Genomic DNA, 20,437 nt, shown 5'->3' on the forward strand with positions numbered 1-20,437 from the left:
CGTCTGTGCTTCTGTCTTAAAATGTGGAGTGTGTTCTAGTCAAGGGAACTTTATCTCCTCAGTTGTTAACAATCTCACCTGAAATTTGAAAGGTTGAGATTTGAATTAGTTTTTAGGAGCTGTTTTGTGGGAAGGGGATGAACACTCACTTACTAGAAAATAAAACCTTTGTGTGTCCCTGATCATTTTGGAGAGAGGTATGTAGCCAATTTATTTAGTGAATGAATACATAAGTGATAAATAAGAGAGAAAAAAATTTGTTTCTCTTTCCCTGGAATGTCTGTTAAGTATTTTGTATAGACAGGGTCTGCTAGTCTGAAATATTTGAGGAATACGAAATTTGCTTTCGTAGCTTGTCTGGGTTCAAAGAAAGGATCAACAGTATCCTCATCTGCACCGGACACATCCACGGGAAAGAAGCAAACATCTGTTATTTTCAATCACTTACCTTTGGATTGTTATTGTCACCACAGACTCCTGACTGAGATCTTCATGTTTCTCTGTCTCCTTGTAAAGTTCACTTGAGGGTAGTTTGATTTTCCTAGGCTACTCCACATACTTATCCTTTGGGGGAAATGCCTTTATACAGGTTTAGAAACAGATCTTCACTTCTTGCTCTCATGTAGCGAGATGATGTGAATTAAGATAGCAGGCCGGTGTTAGAGACAGGGAGCGGTGGGGAGAATGGCAAATTGAAGAGTTTGTCTCCATGTAAACGAGACAACTGACACTGTGTACTTCTTTGGGGATGTTGAAGAAGTTACTGTGTGCTTTCTTTGCTTTACTTCTTATTTTGGGTGGGTGGGGGAGGGAACTTGAAAAATTTTTGCGTGTAGCTGCTACACAAGGATACGTTAGTTTCAGGTGTACCACGTGACTGGATCTGTCTGTTACGCGCGCTCAGCACAAGGGAGCTGCCATCTGTCATCACACAACATTAGTACAGTATCACTGGCTCTATTCCCTATGCTGTGCCTTGTATTCTCGGGACTTCTGTTCCAGCTGAAAGTGTGCACCTTCCACCCCCTTTCACCCACATTGCCCATCCCTTCACCCCACAGCCTCCACCAGCCATCAGGTTGTTCTGTATTTATAGGTCTGATTCTGCTTTTTGTCTGTTTATTCATTTATTTTAGATTGGTGGGTGGAACGTTTTTATATCTGTTAAAAGCTTGATCAATGTATTGGAAAATGTATCAGTAGCTGTCATTTAAAGGAGGTTAGGTGCAGATTACCGTTGACTCCATGTTAAAGGCTTTTACGACAAGGTGAAGTAAAACAAACCAACACAAAACACTAAAAAGTGGTGATTTCTGTCTTCTTTTCCAGGTTGTCTCCCCTCCAGAAGGCAGAAATAGTCGACGTGGTTAAGAAGCACGTAGGGGCCATCACTCTTGCCGTCGGGGATGGTGCCAATGACGTTGGGATGATCCAGATGGCCCACGTGGGTGTGGGAATCAGTGGGAACGAGGGCATGCAGGCCACCAACAACTCAGATTTTGCCATCGCACAGGTCAGTGGTGTGGGCACGTCGAGTGCATGAGGTCGACCCCACTCTTTAAGCTGCTCTTCGTATGCAACTACCAGAACATTTGGGGTTAAGTTTTGTCCTTATACAGTTTGCAGCAAAAAGGCTTTTCTCGAGCAGTTATGGATTTGGTCCAACTGATACCACTGAGCGTCTGTAGCTCTGCTGATATAATCTATAAATCCCCAGTCTCTTCAATCTGTAATGTGTGCTTTACTTTGTGGCATCTCTTGATGAATATTTCTTGAAGACTTATAATCTCCCAATTTCTGCTTTTTACAAGTAGGCACCGCCCCTTGGCAGATATGGAAAAAAATAGACTGTATATTTTAGTGTAGCTTCACAGCAAAATTGAGCAGAAGATATAGAGTTCCCATATATCCCCTGCTCCTACCCCCACCAGCCTTCCCCCCGCCATCAACGTCCTCTGCCAGAATGGGACATTTGCTATAACTTACGAACCTACATTGACCCGTCATCGTGCAAAGTCCACAGCTTACATTAGGGTTCACTCTTGGTGTCGTACATTCTGTAGGTTTGGAGAAAGGTATAATGACAAGTATCTATCATCACAGTACCATACAGAGTAATTTCACTTCCTTAAGAGTCCTCTGCACTCTGCCTATTCATCGTTCCCTCTACACTAACTCACTTTGGCAACCCCTGATCTTTTTACTATCTCCATAGTTTTGCCTTTTCCAGAATGTCATATTCATACAGCATGTAGCCTTCTCCAGCTGGCTTCTTTCACTTAGTAATATCCATTTAAGTACCCTTCATGTCTTTTATGACTTGATAGCTCATTTCTATTTAGTGATGAATAATATTCTACTTTCTGGATGTACAATACTTTGTTTATCCACTCACCTACTGAAAAACATCTTGGTTATTTCCAACTTTGGGCAGTTATTAATAAAGCTGCTACAAATATCCATGTGCAGGTTTCTGTATGTGGCCATAAATTTTCAACTCCTTTGGATTTATACCAAGGAGTGCCACTGCTAGATCATATAGTAAAAGTATGAAAGTATGTTTAGTTTTGTAAGAAACTGCCAAACTGCCTTCCACAGTAGCGGTACCATTTACCGGAATGCATTTAAGAAGAGTGTGTGGCCTGTGATGTACAGCCCCTGCATATTTGTAATATCCAAGCTGTTTAATAAGAACACTTCCTGCTTCTACATATTAATATTTTGACTTTTGAAGAATATTTTAATCAATGTAAGATCAGCTTTTAATGGATACAATATTTTCACCACAGTTGAGCAACTAACAATAAGACTTTTCATTCACTCTTGGTGAATTCGGGAGCCACATGTAATTCTTGAACAGCTCCCTAGGAATAACCCCATACTTTGAGTAGAACATCCCTGCTGGGGCTATTCTTGTGGTGGCCGTCTTTGAGAGGCTAGATGATTTAGTACCCTGTCCACAGGTAAGCAGGTGCCTGAAACTTGGGTGGTAACAAAACGGATTCCTAGGATTCTACAGCATAGATGAGGAGTGTATTACCCCAGTGTTTGAATCCGATCCATTCTGATTAAGTGTTCTAGTTTTACAACAGGGAAAACTAAGGCTCCTATGTGCTAGAGTATCTGGGTTACGAGAGTCAGTAAACTATGATCAAAGCACCTGTGTCTGTAAACAGGGAAATGACCACACCAAGCTCTCCTGATCCTGTCCTAAACTGTTCTAAATGCCGTCGGGATACATGCTTCCGATGATCTCAGCAGTTATATGTGACATAAGCCTTGAACTGTTAAACACTGTGCACACACCAGGCTGGCCAGTATCAGGTATCCTGGGGATCCAGGGAAATATTTCTCCTTTTTTGGCTTGTTCTTTTTAGATTCCACATTGTAAGTGAAATCTTATGGTATTTATCTTTTTCTGTTGGACTTATTTCACTTCACACAACACTCGCCAAGTCCATTCATATTGTCACAAATGGCAAGAGTTTATTCTTTCTTATGTCTGATATTCCCATTACACACACACACACACACACACACACACACACACACACACACACACAAACACACACACAAACACACCCCACATCTTCCTTATCCGTTCATCTATTGATGGACACTGAGGTTGGTTCCCTATCTTGGCTATTGTCAGTAACGCTTCAGTAAACATAGAGGCGCGTATATCTTCAAATTAGTGGTTTTCTTTTCTTTGGGTAAATACACAGTAGTGAAATTACTGGATTATATGGTATTTCTATTTTTAATATTTTGAGGAGCCTCCATACCGTCTTCCACAGTGACTGCACCAGTTTGCATTCCCACCAGCAGTGCTAGAGGGTTGGTTCCCCATTCTCCACATTCTCACCAACACTCGGGATTTCTTGTCTTTTTGATTCTAGCCATTCTGACAGGTGTAAGGTGATATCTCATTGCGGTTCAGATTTCCACTACTCTGATGATTAGTGATGTTGAGAATCTTTTCATGTTTGCCTGCCATCATATATCTTCTTCGCAAAAGTGGCTGTTGTCCTCTCATTTTTTAAAAAAGTACTTAAATTCCAGTTAGTTAACATACAGTGTAATATTAGTTTCAGGTGTAAATATAGTGATCCAACACTTCCATTCAGTACCCGGTGTGCATCATAACAAGTGCCCTCCTGAATCCCATCACCTATTTAACCCATCCCCCACCCACTTTTGCCCATTTTTAATTGGATGTTTTGCAGCTTTTTGGTGTTGAGTAACTTCATTACATATTTTGAATATTAACTTCTTTTCAAAGACACCATTTTCAAATGTCTTCTCCCACTCAGTAGGCCTTTTCATTTTGTTGATGGTTTCCTTTGCTGTGTAAAAGATTTTTGTTTTGATACAGTCCCAGTGGTTTATTTTTGCTTTTGTTTTCCTTGCCTGGGGAGATATGTCTAGAAAAGTGTTGCTAAGGTCAATGTCCAGGAGATTACTGCCTTTCTTTTCTTTTTTTCCTTTTTTCAAGTTTTTAAATTTAAATTCCAGTTAGTTAACACACAGTGTAATATTAGTCAAGGTGTAGAATTTAGTGATTCATCAAATACAACACGCAGTGCTCATCACTAGTGCCCTGAGTTTCAGGCCTCACATTTAGGTCATTTTATTTTGAGTTTATTTTTCCACATCATGTAAGAAAGTGGTCCAGTTTCATTCTTTTGCATGTAGCTGTCCAGTTTTTCCAACACATTTTTTTGAAGAGACTTTTTTTTCCCCACTGCATATTCTTGCCTCCTTTGCTGTAGATTAATTCACCATGTAAGCATGGGGGTATTTCTCAGCTGTCTATTCTGCTCCACTGACCTGTGTCTATTTTTGTGCCAGTACCATACTGTTTTCATTATCACAGCTTTGGAATATATCTTGAAAGATATATTGGTCTCCTTTCTCAAGATTGCTTCAGCTACTTGGGATCTTCTGTGGTTCCATACTAACTTTAGGATTATTCTATTTCTGTAAAAAATATTTAGTATTTTGACAGGGATTGTATTGAATCTGTAGATTACTTTTGGTACTATGGACATTTTAACAATATTAATTTTTCTAAATTAATGGAATATTAGCATGGAATAGCTTTCCATTTCTTTGTGTCTTTTTTAGTTTACTTTATCAGTGTTCTATAGTTTTCAGAGCACAGGACTTCTGCCTGTTTGGTTAAGTTTATTCCTATGTATTTTATAATTTTTTAATTTAATTCTCAATTTTTCTTAATTTCTCTTTTTGCCACTTTGCTAATAGTACATAGAAACACAACAGATTTCTGTATATTAATTTGGTATCCTGCAACTTGCTAAATTAATTTATCAGTTTGAATAGTTTTTTGGTGGAGTCTTTAGAATTTTCTATGTAGAGTATCATGCTATCTGCAAATACTATCAGTTTTACTTCTTCCTTATCAATTTGGATGCCTTTTATTTCTATTTCTTGTCTGACTGCTATAGCTAGGACTCCCAGTACTATGTTGAAGAAAAGTGGTGACAGTGGACATTGTTGTCTTGTTCCTGATCTTAGAAGGAAAAACTCTGTTTTACAGCATTCTGTATGATGATAGTTGTGGGTTTGTCATACATGGCCTGTACATACATGGCCTGTACATACATGGCCTGTATTATGTTGGCATGTGTTCGCTCTAAACTTACTTTGTTGAGTGTTCTTATCATGAATGGATGCTGTATTATATTTAATGCTTTCTCTTCATCTATTAAGATGATCATATGATTTTTTCCCTTCATTTAATTAATGTGGTGTGTGATGATTTGTGAATACTAAACTATTTTTGCATCCTTGGAATAAATTCCACTTGATTATGGTGAATGATCCTACTATATTTAATGTATTGTTGAATGCAGTTTGCTCATATTTTGTTGAGGATTTCTGTTATCTTTGTTCATCAGAGATATTGACCTATAGTTTTGTTTTGTTTTGTTTTGTAGTGTCTTTGTCTGGTTTTTGTATCGGGGTAGTGCTGCCCTCAGAGAATGTATTTGGAAGCTTTCCTTCCTTTCAGTTTTTTGGAATAGTTTGAAGAGAATGGGTAGAGTTCACCTCTGAAGCCATCTGCTCTGGGACTTTTGTTAGGAGTTTTTGATTGCCAATTCAATTTTGTTACACAATCTTCCAAAAGAAGAAAGAATATTTTTAGGAATTTATTTCTCCTAGGTTGTCCAACTCCTTGGCTTATAATTTTTTATAATAGTCTCTTATAATCCTTTCTATTTCTGTGATATGTTATTTCTCTTCTTTAATTTCTGATTCTGTTCATCTGAGCCCTCTCTCTTTTTTCCTTGATGGAAAAAAGACTGGCCAAATGTTGATCAGTTTGTTTATCTTTTTAAAGAACAAGGTTATGATTTCATTGATCTTTTCTATGTTTTTTCTTGTTTTTCATTTATTTCTGCTCTGGTATTTATTATTTCCTTCTGCTATGTTTGGATTTTGTTCGTTTTTCCTTTTAGTTGTAAGGTTAGGTTTTGTTTCTTGAGGTAGGCCTATATTGCTACACATTTTCCTCTTATAACTGCTTTTACTGAGTTTCAAGGATTTGAGGCCATTGTGTTTTCATTTTCATTCCTCTCCATGTATTTTTATTTTCCTGTTTGATTTCTTCATTGGTCTACTGGCTGTTTGGTACCATGTTGTTTAGGCTCCATGTGTTTGTGCTTTTTCTAGTCTAGCTTCATGTCTAGCTTCTTCATATCAGTTGTAGTCAGAAAAATGCTTGGTATGATTTTAATCTTCTTAAATTTATTTAGACTTGGTTTGTGGCCTAACACATGATGTGTCCTGGAGAATGTTCCATGTGCACTTAAAATGAATGTGTATTGTTACTGTGTTGTTTTTGGATGGTATTTTCTGTATATATTTAAGTCCATCTGGCATTCTAATGTGTTGATTTTCTGCCTGGGTGATCTATTCACTGATGTGAGTGGGGAATTAGAGTCCCCTACTATTATTTTATTGCTGTGAAGGTTTCCCTTTGTGTCTATTAATATTTGCTTTATTTAGGTGCTCTTATGTTGGGTGCATAGATCATTACAACAATTATATCCTCTAGTTGTATTGATCCCTTTATTATTATATAGTGCCCACTCTGTCTCTTGCTCCAGTATTTGATTTCAAGTCTATTTTGTCTGATAGAAGTATTGTATCCCCTACCCCCACTTTTTATTTTTTTGACTTCCATTTGCATGGCATATTTTTTTTCCATCTATTCACTTTCAGCCTGTATGTGTCTTCAGGTCTGAAGTGAGTCTCTTGTAGGCGGCATATAGATAGGTCTTATTTATTTTATCCATTTTGTCACCTTATGTCTTTTTCCAAGTGTTTCGACTGTTTACATTTAATGTAATTATTGGTAGGGGTGCCTGGGTGGCTCAGTCAGTTGAGCACCTGACGTCATCTCACGGTTTGTGGGTTTGAGCCCCACATTGGTCTTTGCGCCTATAATGCCAAGCCTGCTTTGGATTGTCTGTCTCCTTCTCTCTCTCAAAAATATATACTAATAAGTCACTAATGCAGGAGACTGAACTGATTCATGCTCAGGCCCCCATTAACAGGCTATTTCACAGCAATGATAATACTTTAAGCCACATTTTGTTTTCCTCCATCTTGCTTTGACCCAAGAGCAGCTTTGACTGTAGAGAAGATGTCATGCCGTGGTGTGTGCCATTTTATACTTTTCCAAGAATGAATGTTAGCCCAAGAACTGTAAATGGACATTTTCCTATTTCTGCCCCATCTGTCTCCAGTCTTTTGTATGTATTCTACAACAGTGGGTCTAACAAATACTTTGCTGTTTCATTTGAACTTGCCCTGACTGTTGTTTCCTTCTTTTAGTTTAGCTACTTGGAGAAGCTTCTGTTGGTTCATGGAGCTTGGAATTATTTTCGAGTGACAAAATGCATATTATATTGTTTCTACAAAAATGTCGTGTTATATGTTATTGAGGTAAGAAAAGATATGCTTTCTTTCATGAAAAAGTTAGGTCTTTCTTTGACATCATGCATGGTAGTTTAGTGGTTTGTTTTTTTCCCCATATTTGTATCATTTAAATTACCATTACACAATTCTGCTTTAGGTTTTTGCTCAAAGTTATTTGGTAAATTTGAGTCTTCTAACCACCATCCTGACTTAAGCATTTGTATAAGCCTTAAATTTGGCTATGGAAAAATATTGTTTAGTATTTTACTTTGAAATAATTATGGGTTCACAGGAAGTTCCAAAAATATTTTTTAGAAGGTCCCATGAAACAGTCACCCAATTTTCCCCAAAGATAACACCTTGAATAACTCTAGGACATTATCAAAACCAGGATATAACTGACTGAGATTCATACTTCACAAGCTTTACCCACACTTGTGTGATTCTATGTACTTTTATCCATGTGTATATTGATATAACCATCACAGAAATCGAGACAGACCACCCCACCTCGGCCCCAATGATACAGACCTATTCCATCACAAGGATCCCACTCATGCTACCCCTTTATATCCACATCCAGCCGTAGCTTCTGACAGTGACTAATCTGTTCCCTATCCCTATCCTTCTTGTTCTTTCAAGAATGTTCTGAAAGTAGGGGTGCCTGGGTGGCTCAGTTGGTTAAGCATCAGACAAGATCTTGATTTCGGCTCAGGTCATGATCTCACAGTTCGCAAGATTAAGCCCAATGTTGGACCCTGCACTGACAGTGCAGAGCCTGCTTGAATTTCTTTCTCCCCCTCCACATGCTTTCTCTCTCAAAATAAATAAATAAGCTTAAAAAGAAAGAATGTTATAAAAGTAGAATTGTGTAGTATATAACCTTTTGAGATTGGATTTTTTTTTAGTCAGTATAATTCCCTTCAGATTGATCCACGTTGTTCCCTGTATCAATCATTTGTTCCAGACCATAATATTTATCACCCACTTATTGAAGAGCATTTGTATAAAGATTTTGGGCAAACATAAGTTTTCACTTATTTAGGACAAATGTCCAAGAGTACAATTGCTGGATCATATGGTAGGTGTATATTTAGTTTTTTGGTTTTTTTTTAAAGAAACTCCCAACTATTTTCCAAAGTGACTTTACCATTTTCAATTCCTAGCAGCAAAGTATCTGTTATTTTGTTTCTCTGGATCTTTCCCAGCATTTGATATTATCACTATTTAGTATTTTAGCCATTCTGATAGATTGTTAGGGTATCTCATTGTGGTTTCATTTAATTAATTATTTTATGTTAGAGAAAGAGTGTAAGTAGGGGAGAGGGGCAGAGGGAGAGAGAGAAAGAATCTTAAGCAGGTTCAACTCTGGGACTTGATTCCATGACTCTGGGATCATGACCTGAGCTGATACCAAGAGTTGGACACTCAACCAACTGAGCCACCCACGCAGCCCCCTCATTGTGGTTTTAAATTGCATTTCTGCAGTGGCTAATGATGTTAAATATCTTCTCATATACTTATTTGCTATCTATACATCTTCTGAAATGTGTCTTCCCATCTTTTGTCTAAATTGTCTAAAAACTAAATTGATTTTTTACTGTTAATTTTTGAGAGTTCTTCACATATTTTAGACATTAGTCCTTTGGCAGATATGTAGTTTGCAAATATTTTCTTCTAGTCTGTATCATGTTGTTTTGTCATCTTAATAGAGTCTTTCAGAGTACAAGAGTTTTTAATTTTGAAGTGGTCCAATTTACAATTTTTCCTTTTATGGATCATGCTTTGGTTCTGTGTCAAAAAACTCTTTGCCTAGATCTAGATTCCAAAGACATTCCTCTGTGTAGTTTTCTAAAAGTCTTGTGTTTTACACTTAATGTCATGATCCATTTTCAGTGAATTTTTGTGCAGAGTGGAGGGTTTAGATTTTCTATTTGTTTTGCCCATGAAATTCAATTACTTCAGTGATATTTGATGAAAAGCTTATCTTTCCATTAAATTGGTTTTCTACCTTTGTAAAAAATCAATTGGGCAAGTAATAAAGAAATAGGAAATATCAACAGAGTATAACTAGTAAGGAGATCAGATCAGTAATCAAATACCTCCCTGGCAAATTATACCAATCGTTCAAAGAAGAATTAAAATCTACCTCAAACTCTTCCAAAAAATTATAGAGAAACAAACACAAACTCATTTTATGAGTCTGGCATTACTATAAAACCAAAGCTACATTACAAGACACTAGAAAACACTACAAGAAAGCTACTGACCTATATCCCTGATTAATACAGGTGCAAAAATCCTTGGCAAAATACTAGCAAACTTGAATTCAGCAGCACATTAAAAAAGGAATAGAAACCATATCCTGGAATGCAAAGATGGTTCAATATATGAAAATCAGTCAACAAAGGAAAAAAAAAAACACATCATCTCGATGCAGAAAATGCATTTGATGAAATTCAGCACTCTTACACGATAAAAGCATTCAACAGGCTAGAAAGAAAAAAAAATTCCTCAACATAATAATAAAGGCCATATATGAAAATCCCATAGCTGGTATCGTGCTCAGTGGCGAAAGACTAAAAGTCTTTCCTCTAAGATCAGGAACAAGGCAAGGATGCCTGCTCTCACCACTTCTATTCAACACAGTACTGGAAGTCCCAGTAAGAGCACTTGGGCAAAAGAAAAAAAAAAGAAGAAGAAAGGAAGGAAGAAAGAAAAACATCCAAATCAGAAAGGAATAGGTAAAAGTATCTCTGTTTACAGAGGACACGATCTTATATGTGGAAAATCCTAAAGATGTCAGAAAATAATGATCAGAACTAATAAATTCAATAATGCAACAGGATACAAACCAACATACAAAAATGTTGTATTTATATACACTAATAACAAACTATCAAAAAGGGAAATTAAGAAAACCAAGGCGGAAAAACACTTGTACACCAAAAACTACAAAATATTGCTGAAATAATTTGAAGATACAAATAAATGGAAAGACATCCCATGGTTATAGATTGTAAAAGTTTATATTGTTAAGATGACAGTATTACCCCAAATGATCTGCAGATTTGTATGCAATCCCTACAAAAATCCCATGTTTTGGAGAAATAGAAAAATGCATCCTAAAATTCATACAGAGTCTTTTTTTTTTTTTTTTCATACAGAGTCTTAAAGCATCTTTTTTTTTTTTTTTTTTTAAATTTTTTTTCAACGTTTTTTATTTATTTTTGGGACAGAGAGAGACAGAGCATGAACGGGGGAGGGGCAGAGAGAGAGGGAGACACAGAATCGGAAACAGGCTCCAGGCTCCGAGCCATCAGCCCAGAGCCTGACGCGGGGCTCGAACTCACAGACCGCGAGATCATGACCTGGCTGAAGTCGGACGCTTAACCGACTGCGCCACCCAGGCGCCCCTTAAAGCATCTTGAATAGCCAAAACAATCTTGAAAAATAACTGAGAAGTCTCATACTCCCTAATTTCAGAACATATACAAAGTTACAGTACTTAAAATGTGTTTTACTGGCATAAAAACAGGTATATAGACCAATGGAATAAAATAAAGAACCCAGAAATAAATCCTAGTGTATATGGCCAAATGATCTTCGAAAACACCAAGATTACATAATGGTGAAAGGATAGTCCCTTTAGCAAATGCTGGTGGGAAAGCTGGATATCCATATGCAAGTTAAATAAATAATCAAACACACCATTTACAAAAGTTAACAAAATTGATTAAGGACCTAAAAATAATACCTAAAACTATAAAGCTCTTATAAGAAAATAAAATGGAAAATCTTCATGACACTGTGTTTGACAATCATTTTCTTGGACATGACATGAAAGCACATGCAACAGAAGCAAATACAGACAAGTGGTTCTACATCAAATGTTAAAACCTCTGTGTTGATTGTGACAGTCAACACAGTAAAAGTACCTACAGGATATGAGAAAAATACTCGCAAATTACATATCTCATAAGCTAATGTCTAGAATAGTGAGCTCCTACAACTCAACCACAAAAAATCAATCTGATATAAAGTTGGGTAAAGAACTTGAACAGACATTTCTACAGAGATAGTATATAAATGGCCAACAAGCATGTGAGAAAATGTTCAACACCACTAATCATTGGAGAAATGTAAATCCAAACCATAATCAAGTATTACATCAATTAGGATGGCTACTATTAAAAAATAAAACAAAACCCCCAGAGAATAACAAATGTCGGTGAGGATGTGGAGAAAGTGAACCCTTGTGAACTGCAGGTATGAATAAAAATTGGTGCAACCACTATGGAAAACAGTATGATGATTCCTCAAAACATTAAAAATAGAATTACATGATTCAGCCATTCCACTTCTGAGTATGTATCTAAAATACTGAAAGCAAGAATCTTTTTTTTTTTAATTTTTTTTAACATTTATTTGTTATTGAGAGAGAGAGAGAGAAGAGAGCAGGGAAGGGGCAGAGAGAGCAGGAGGCACAGAATCCGAAGCAGGCTCCAGGCTCTGAGCCGTCAGCACAGAACCCGATGCGGGGTTTGAACTCACAAACCGCGAGATCATGACCTGAGTCGAAGTCGGACACTTAACCAACTGAGCCAACCAGGTGCCCCTGAAAGCAAGAATCTTGAAGAGATATTTACACACCATGTTTAATGCACCATTATTTACAATACCCAAGCAGAAGCAACCCAAACGTCCAGTGACAGATGAAGAGATAACCAAAATGTGATATATAAATACAATGGAATATTATTCAGCCTTAAAAGGAAAGTAAATTCTGACACATACTATAATATGGATGAACCTTGAGGACATTGGCTAACTATGAGTCACACACAAAGAGCCAAACAGTGTATGATTCCACTTACATGGGGTATCTAAAATAGTCAAATTCAGAGAGACAAAGGAGAGTGTTGGTGACCAGTGGCTGAGGGTTGAGGGATATGGGGAATTGTTCAGGGGTACAGAGTTTCAGTTTTGCAAGATGAAAAAGTTCTGGAGACTGGTTGCACAACGATGTGAATATACTTAACGTTACCGCACTGTACACTTAAAACTGGTCATGGTTCTTACCACAATTAAAATAAGTTGGACATACTCATGTAGATACATACTATGTGTTTCTGGGTTCTCTACTCTAAATCCTTGATTTCTGTGTCTGTTCCTCTGCCAACATCACACCGTCTTGAATTCTGTAGCACTACCATGAGCCTTAACATCAGGTAGAGTGAGTCTTCTCACTATATATTTTTAAAATTGTCTTAGTTATTCCCAGTCCTTTGCCTTAAATTTTTCTACTCGAGTATAAATAATATACATTGTTATATTAGTTTGAGATGTACAACATAGTGGCTCAACCATTCCGTCCGTCACTCAGTGCTCATCACGAGAAGTATAGTCTGAATCGCCTTCACCTATTCACCCATCCTCTCATTCACCTTCCCTCTGGCAAGTCCCAGTCTGTTTTCTATATTTGAGGGTCTGGGTTTTTTTGTTGGTTGGTTGGTTGGTTGCTTTTGTTTCTTAAATTCCACACAGGGGTGAAATCATATAGTATTTGTCTTCCTCTGACTTATTTCACTTAGCATTATACAATCCAGGTCCATCCATGTTACTGCAAATGGTGGGATCTCACACTATTTCATGGTTAATATTCCATTGTATATATACCACCTCTCCTTTATCCATTCATCTACTGGTGAATAGTTGGGCTGTTTCCACATTTTTGCCATCGTAAATAATGCTGCAGTAAACACAGAGGGGCAGAGATCTTTTCACTGAAACAATGCATTATTGGACCATCAGATCTAAGCATTTCATTGAAATTGTTATTGTTCTTTCTCTATCAAAAAATAAAGAATGAAATAAAAATTCTAAAATAAATGTACTGCCCTTCTGTTAAGCTCAAACACTCAAGCTTGATTTTATTTACATTCTGGCAAAATTCCATTTGATGACATGGGAAAAAAAGAATGATAAAGCATAGTATTTTAAGTACTTCAGTGAATGGAAACATTTAGGTCAGTATTGATACAAAACTTCATGAACTTTCTTCTCTTTCAGCTTTGGTTCGCCTTTGTTAATGGATTTTCTGGGCAGATTATATTTGAACGCTGGTGCATCGGCTTGTACAATGTGGTAAGCATTCCCTGTCTCTATCTGATAGCATGCGAAACTTCAGTGACATTCCTTTACTGTTTACGTCTGGGAAGTGTATCTAAGTCAATCATCTGTATACATAGCGGGCAGCACAAATACATCTTTAGAGCCTTTGTTGCTGCGACACATCCCGCAGAAGCCCAAGCTCTCCACACATGGTTTCAATCATAGCAGATCATTCTATAGCAACTGCATTAAATTTGTACCAATGTATTTTGATAATACATCCAAAATCTCCTTACTGAATGCTTGCACAATGTTTTCAGGCTTTTAAGCCAAGTAATTATTACTGAACTCTACCTCAACCAATTCCATTTAATACATATAATTAATATTTATCTATCTTTGTATATGTGGGTGTGTGTTCATAGTGTAACTCCATGGCCTTTTAAACCTGGAAGAAAATTTGTCCTTTTGTAAATATATCATCCTGTGTTTGTATGAAATGATGAATTTGATATCGAGTCCTGTGTTAAGAATAAATGTAATAAATAAATGGAATTTTCTACAACTAAGCAATCCCATACCATTACTTAACTCATTTTAAATTCAAACACTGGGAATAAACAATATGGTTAAGTTCATCTTAAAATTTTTGGTTTATTTTTCTTGTATTATTAATTCTACTTTAAAGATTAGCAGTTAGGGAAACCTAGCGTAAAAAATAGGCTCCCGGTGAGCATATCATGACTTTTCTTTTGTACTGCACTGTCATAGTCATGTTACCGTCTGGATGCTGTGTGCCTTAATCCCTAAAATTCTGTCTTCTAGGAGCTTAAACTCTGAAACAGCACAGACACAAGTCCCCGGCCAGAAGTCATTAAGTGTCCGATGATACAAAGATGTCTAGTGCTAGGAACAGTTACAAGTCAACTCCAGGCGCTTCTGGCTAGTGCACTACACCCATGAACCTGAGGTCATACACATAGTTGCGCTACCAGGCTCTTGGTCACGGACGACAACACTCGATGTGTTGTTTCTTTGTTTATTGTTTTTGAAGTGTCGTTACATACTGCGGTAGGGAGTGGCACAGTCTCTCCTCTCTGTCAGAAAATTCATTATGGGGGTGTCTGGTGGGCTCAGTCGGTCAAGTGTCTGACTCCTGATTTTGTCTCAGGTCATAATCTCACAGTCATGAGATTAAGCCCCACATTGGGCTCTGTGCGGACAGCAAGGAGCCTGCTTGGGATTCTCGCTCTCCCTCTCTCAAAACAAACAAACAAACAAAAAAAACCCAAACATTTTTGAAAATTAAAAAAAAGAAGAACATTCATATGAATGCATGGCCACAGATATTGGTCAATAGAGTCTTATTTTTTTCTTTAATGAACAAAAGCACAGAAACTTTTTTTTTTTATAAACAGTAAAATGAGGGCTACGGTGGGAAACTTAAAATTATAGACATTTTAGGACAATATATGATGACTTATTAATAGCCATTGACTTACTAAATCTTATCTCATTATAAATATATTTTGCAGATGGGGAAAAAAGAGGAGGCCTAGACATTTTTCATAGTTACTGGCAATAAGAGAGAGCTAAATTTAAATCGGTTGTCATACTATTTCTGGAGGTCACGTATTATTGCTGCTTCTTCCGCGCATGACTAACTGCTATAGGAAACCTCCTGCCAGAAATAACCTATCAGACAAAGTCTATAAAATAATGATTTTCAAACATTAAACGACAGGCTGCTCATGACTGTGATCCTTGAGAGAAGGCCTCTTCCAGGCCACAATGCGGGAAGATGGACCCAGAAGAAAGCCCAGGTGTCTAAGCGAGTTGAAGACACAGAGGTTGGAGTGCAGGACCCAGGCAGCTAGAACGCCAGAGGGAACTATACTGAGAGAGAGAGACAGCGTGACGCCGGAGATCCGTAGCTGGCCCCTGCGAACTAGTGCTTCTGCTCTGTGTCTGCATGAGAAAAGTCTACCCGCAGCTAGGGAAAGAACCGCTGTAAAGTGGGAGGCTGTCGCCAAAAAAGAAAGTAATATTTGAAGTAACAGTGATCGAAAATGTCAAATCTGATGAAAGCTCACAAATCTAAGAACCTCAACAAATTCCAAGAAGAAGAAACCTAAAGAGAAACACACAAATGTTCTTTATAACCAAATTGCTGAAAATCAGTGGCCAAGAGAATGATCTTTAAATCAACCACATAAACCAATACTGTGTACAGAACACAAACGTGCGAATAAAAGCAGATTTCTCGTTGAAAACCATGCAGGGCAGAAGACAATGGAATATCTTTAAAGATCTGAAAGAAGGAAAACAAATCCATCGGTAAAAATGTCTTTTGAAAATGAACCAAGAAAATAGAAAACTCCTCACCAGAAGACCTGTAATACCTGAAATGTGAAAGAAAGCTCTTCAAACAAAAGGAACAGTACATCAGGATGAAATCTGGATCTGTCCAAAGAGGAACAGAAATGTTAATTATGTGGGAATTTATAAGACACTTTCCCTCTTCCCCTCATTTTCAATCATGATGCCAGATAACTGTTTAAAACAAAATTAATAATGTATTCTGGGAACTGTCATTAATTTAGAATTAAAACGTATGATAAAGATAGCACAAAGAATGTGAGGAGGGATTTGGGAGTGTATTATTTGAATTTTGTGATACACTGCATATGTATACTGTAAATTTTAAAGAACTAAAACCCCCAAAAGTTATGGCTAATGAACCAATAATAGAGATAGAATAAAATCTTAATATTCAATTACTTCAAAAGAAGTCAGGATATAAGGTAAAACGGAAGACTGCACCAAACAGAAGAAAACAGGACCATGGTAGATTTCGATTGAACCACATTTATAATTACACTGTAATTATCCCAATAATTAGAAATCCTAAGAATCCTAACTATGTAACAATCTAATAACACAGCTTATTAGAAACTAAGGAGAAATGAAGCAGATCTTGATATAATTAAGTGGCAAGTTAAGTAAATGGACTCTTGCCTTCAGAGGCTTAAACTCTCCCGAATGAGCAGGGTCTGGTGCCCGAGCCAGCCGACCACCTCCATGAGCCCCGGGACATCAGTCTACACCGGCCCCAGTCACCCCACCAAGGTGACAGAGGCACCAAGCGCCATGAGACGCACGAGGCCCACAGGACTTCCCGGGCACCCCCCGTGCAGTGTCCTGAGGACCCTCTGGCCTGCATCCTGCCTCAGCTCCAGCGGCTCTGCCACGGTGTCCACTCTGCAGAGAGCCCTGGGATCCTTTTGCCCACGCCCACCTCAGCGCCAGCCACCCCACGGGGCACCCCTTCCCGTGAGCGCTTTGAGACACCCAGATTGCACTCACCTCACCTGCAGCGGTCCCGCCAGGGTTCCTTCTGCGTGGAGAGCCCTGGGCCCCAGGCCGGCACACACTACAGCTTCAGTCATCCCGCCAGGGGCCCCTCCGTGTGAAGAGTCCTGGGACTACCCCAGCCCAAGCCCACTAAAGCTTTCGCTGTCTTGCCACGGTACCCTCGGCGCGGAAAGCCTCAGGTCCTGCCTTGCACTCACCTCAGCTTCAGCTGTCCTGCCAGGACACCCTCTGTGCCAAGAGCCCAGGATCACTCCAACCCAATCCCATTTCAGCTTCATCTATTTTATCAGGGCAGCCCCAGCGTGGAGTCATGCGGGACTCCATCCCGTGCCAGCCACAGCTCCTGCCAGCCAAAGTCACCAGGCACACACAATCTACACAGGGGACAGCCATACACAAGACCATCCCTTCAGGCTTAGGAGGATAGCTATTCCACCTAATTGACAAAGACAAACACAGAAAGTCAAGTAAAATACAGAAGCAGAGGAGTACGCTCCAAATGAAATAACAAGACAAAAACCTCAGAGAAAGAACTAAACGAAAGGGAGATAACCAATAAAGGATTCAAAGTAGGGGCACCTGGGTGGCTCAGTCAGTTAAGCATCTGACTCTTGATTTCAGCTCAGGTCATGATCTCATGGTTTGGGAGTTCAAGCCCCACATTGAGCTCTGTGCTGACAGCGCAGAGTCTGCTTGGAACTCTCTCTCTCTCTCTCTCTCTCTCTCTCTCTCCCTGCCCCTTCCCACTCACAGTCAGTCTCTCTCTCTCTCTCTCTCTCAGAATTTAAAAAAAAAGTTATGGTCAAATACATGCCCACCAGATTGGAGAGAAGAGTGGTTGAACTCAGTGAGAACATCAACAAAGAGATAGAAAACATGAAAAAGAACCAATCAGGTTCTTCGTAATACAGTAACTGAAAGAATACAATAACTGAAAAATACACCAGAGGGAATCACCAACAGATTGGAGGAACAGAATAACAGACCAGTGACCTGGAAGGCAGGGTAATGGAAAGCACCCGAACAGCAAAAAGACAAAAGAGTTTCTAAAAATGAGGATAGGTTCAGGGATCTTTTGGACAATATCAAGTGAAAAAGCATTCACATTATAGGGGATCCAGAAGGAGAAGAGAGAAAAGGGCAGAAAACTTATGGGAAGAAATAAGAGGCAAAAAATCCCCTGACTTGGGAAAGGAAATAGACATCTAGGTTCAGGAAGCAGAGAGAGTTCCAGTGAAACCAGGGAGGTCTACGACATGACACTAATAATTAAAATGTCGAAGATTAAAGACATAGAGGTTTTTTTTTAAATTTTTTAATGTTTATTTTTGAGAAAGAGAGATAGAGTGCAAGCAGGGGAGAGGCGGAGAGGGAGACACAGAATCTGAGGCAGGCTCTAGGCTCTGAGCTGTCAGCACAGAGCCGGACGTGGGGCTCAAACTCACAAACCGTGAGATCAGGACCTGAGCCAAAGTCAGATACTTAACCATCTGAACCACCCAGGTGCCCGAAGACACAGAGTTTTAAAAGCAGTAAGAGAAGAGCAACTAGTTTGTACAAGGGAAATTCCATAAGTCTAACAGCTGATTTTTCAGGAGAAATTGCATGGAACACAAAGTGACATGAGAAACTCAAAGTGCTGAAAGGAAAAAACCTACAATCAAGTGGGAAAGAAAACGCCATAATTAGAAGAAGATTATAAAAGAAAATATTTCATGGGTAAAAGCAAACATTCAGTAAAGGTAGTAGAACAATCATTTCTAAATCTTGTATTGAGGTTAAAGACCAAAGAAATACAACCAATTATATCTAAAAAGAGGACTCCCAAAAAAACGCAAAATATAACATACACATCAAATGTGGAGGGGGGAGAAAAAACGAAATTCCTTTACAATGTGTTCAAATGTAAGTAACCATCATTTTAATACAGATTCCTATATACTTAGGGAAGTTATATACAAACCTCATGGTAACCACAAACCAAAAACCTATGATACATACACACGAAATAAAGAGAAATAAAATCAAATATAATGCTAAAGAAAGACATCAATCACAAGAAAACAGAACAAGGGAAGTAGAAAGGAACAGAGAACTACAAAAAAAAAAAAATCAGAAAACAATGAGCAAAATGGCAATATGTACATACCTATCAGTAATTACTTTAAATGTAAATGGTCTAAATGCTCCATTAAGAAAAGATAAATACCATATGATTTCACTCCTATGTGGAATTTAAGGAACAAAACAGACGAACATAGGGAAACGGAAGGAAAAATAAGATTAAAAACAGAGAGGGAGACAAACCATGAGACTCTTAAATACAGAGAACAAACTGAGGGCCGCTGGAGTGGTGTTGGGTAGGGAGATGGGCTAAATGAGTGAGGGGCATTAAGGAGAGCACTTGTTGGGATGAGCACTGGGTGTTATATGTAAATGATGAATCACTAAATTCTACCCTGAAACCATTATAATAATGTTAACTAACTTGGATTTAAACAAAATTTAATTTTTTTTAACTTTTATTTATTTTTGAGAGAGAGAGAGAGAGACAGAGCATGAATAAGGGAGGAGCAAAAAGAGAGGCAGACACAGAATCCAAAGCAGGCTCCAGGCTCTGTGCTGTCAGCACAGAACCCAGTGCGGGGCTTGAACCCACGAACGTGACATCATGACCTGAGCCAAAGTTGAACACTTAACGACTGAGCCACCCAGGTGCCCCTGGATTTAAGTAAAATCTAAAAACAGACATCGGGAGATTCAAGGGAAGATGGTGGCATAGGAGGCCACTGAGCTCACCTCGTTCTGATCGCTTAGATTCCACCCACATCTGCCTAAATAATCCAGAAAACCGCCGGAAGACTAGCAGAACGGACTCTCTGGAGCCAAGCATAGACCAGAGGCCCACGGAAGAGGGTAGGAAGGGCGGAGAGGCGGTGCGCGCTCCACGGACTGGCGGGAGGGAGCCGGGGCGGTGGAGGGGCGGCCAGCCCACCCGGCA

The 20,437-nt window shown here is 38.6% G+C and overlaps 1 protein-coding gene across 6 annotated transcripts in view; it reads left to right on the forward strand.

The window, feature by feature from the left end:
- Positions 1–20,437, forward strand: part of LOC109266144 (phospholipid-transporting ATPase IB-like) — a 225,712-nt gene that overhangs the window by 125,706 nt on the left and 79,569 nt on the right. For all 6 annotated transcript variants that reach the window (XM_019447931.2, XM_053900764.1, XM_053900771.1 and 3 more), the window contains 3 exons: positions 1,330–1,513; positions 7,864–7,974; positions 14,020–14,094. In XM_019447931.2, coding sequence (XP_019303476.2) covers positions 1,330–1,513; positions 7,864–7,974; positions 14,020–14,094 — 370 coding nt within the window. The remainder of the gene's footprint in view (positions 1–1,329; positions 1,514–7,863; positions 7,975–14,019; positions 14,095–20,437) is intronic.

This window comes from Panthera pardus, unplaced genomic scaffold (genome assembly GCF_024362965.1).
Source record: "Panthera pardus isolate Hobbes unplaced genomic scaffold, ASM2436296v1 HiC_scaffold_1, whole genome shotgun sequence".
NCBI lineage: Eukaryota > Metazoa > Chordata > Mammalia > Carnivora > Felidae > Panthera > Panthera pardus.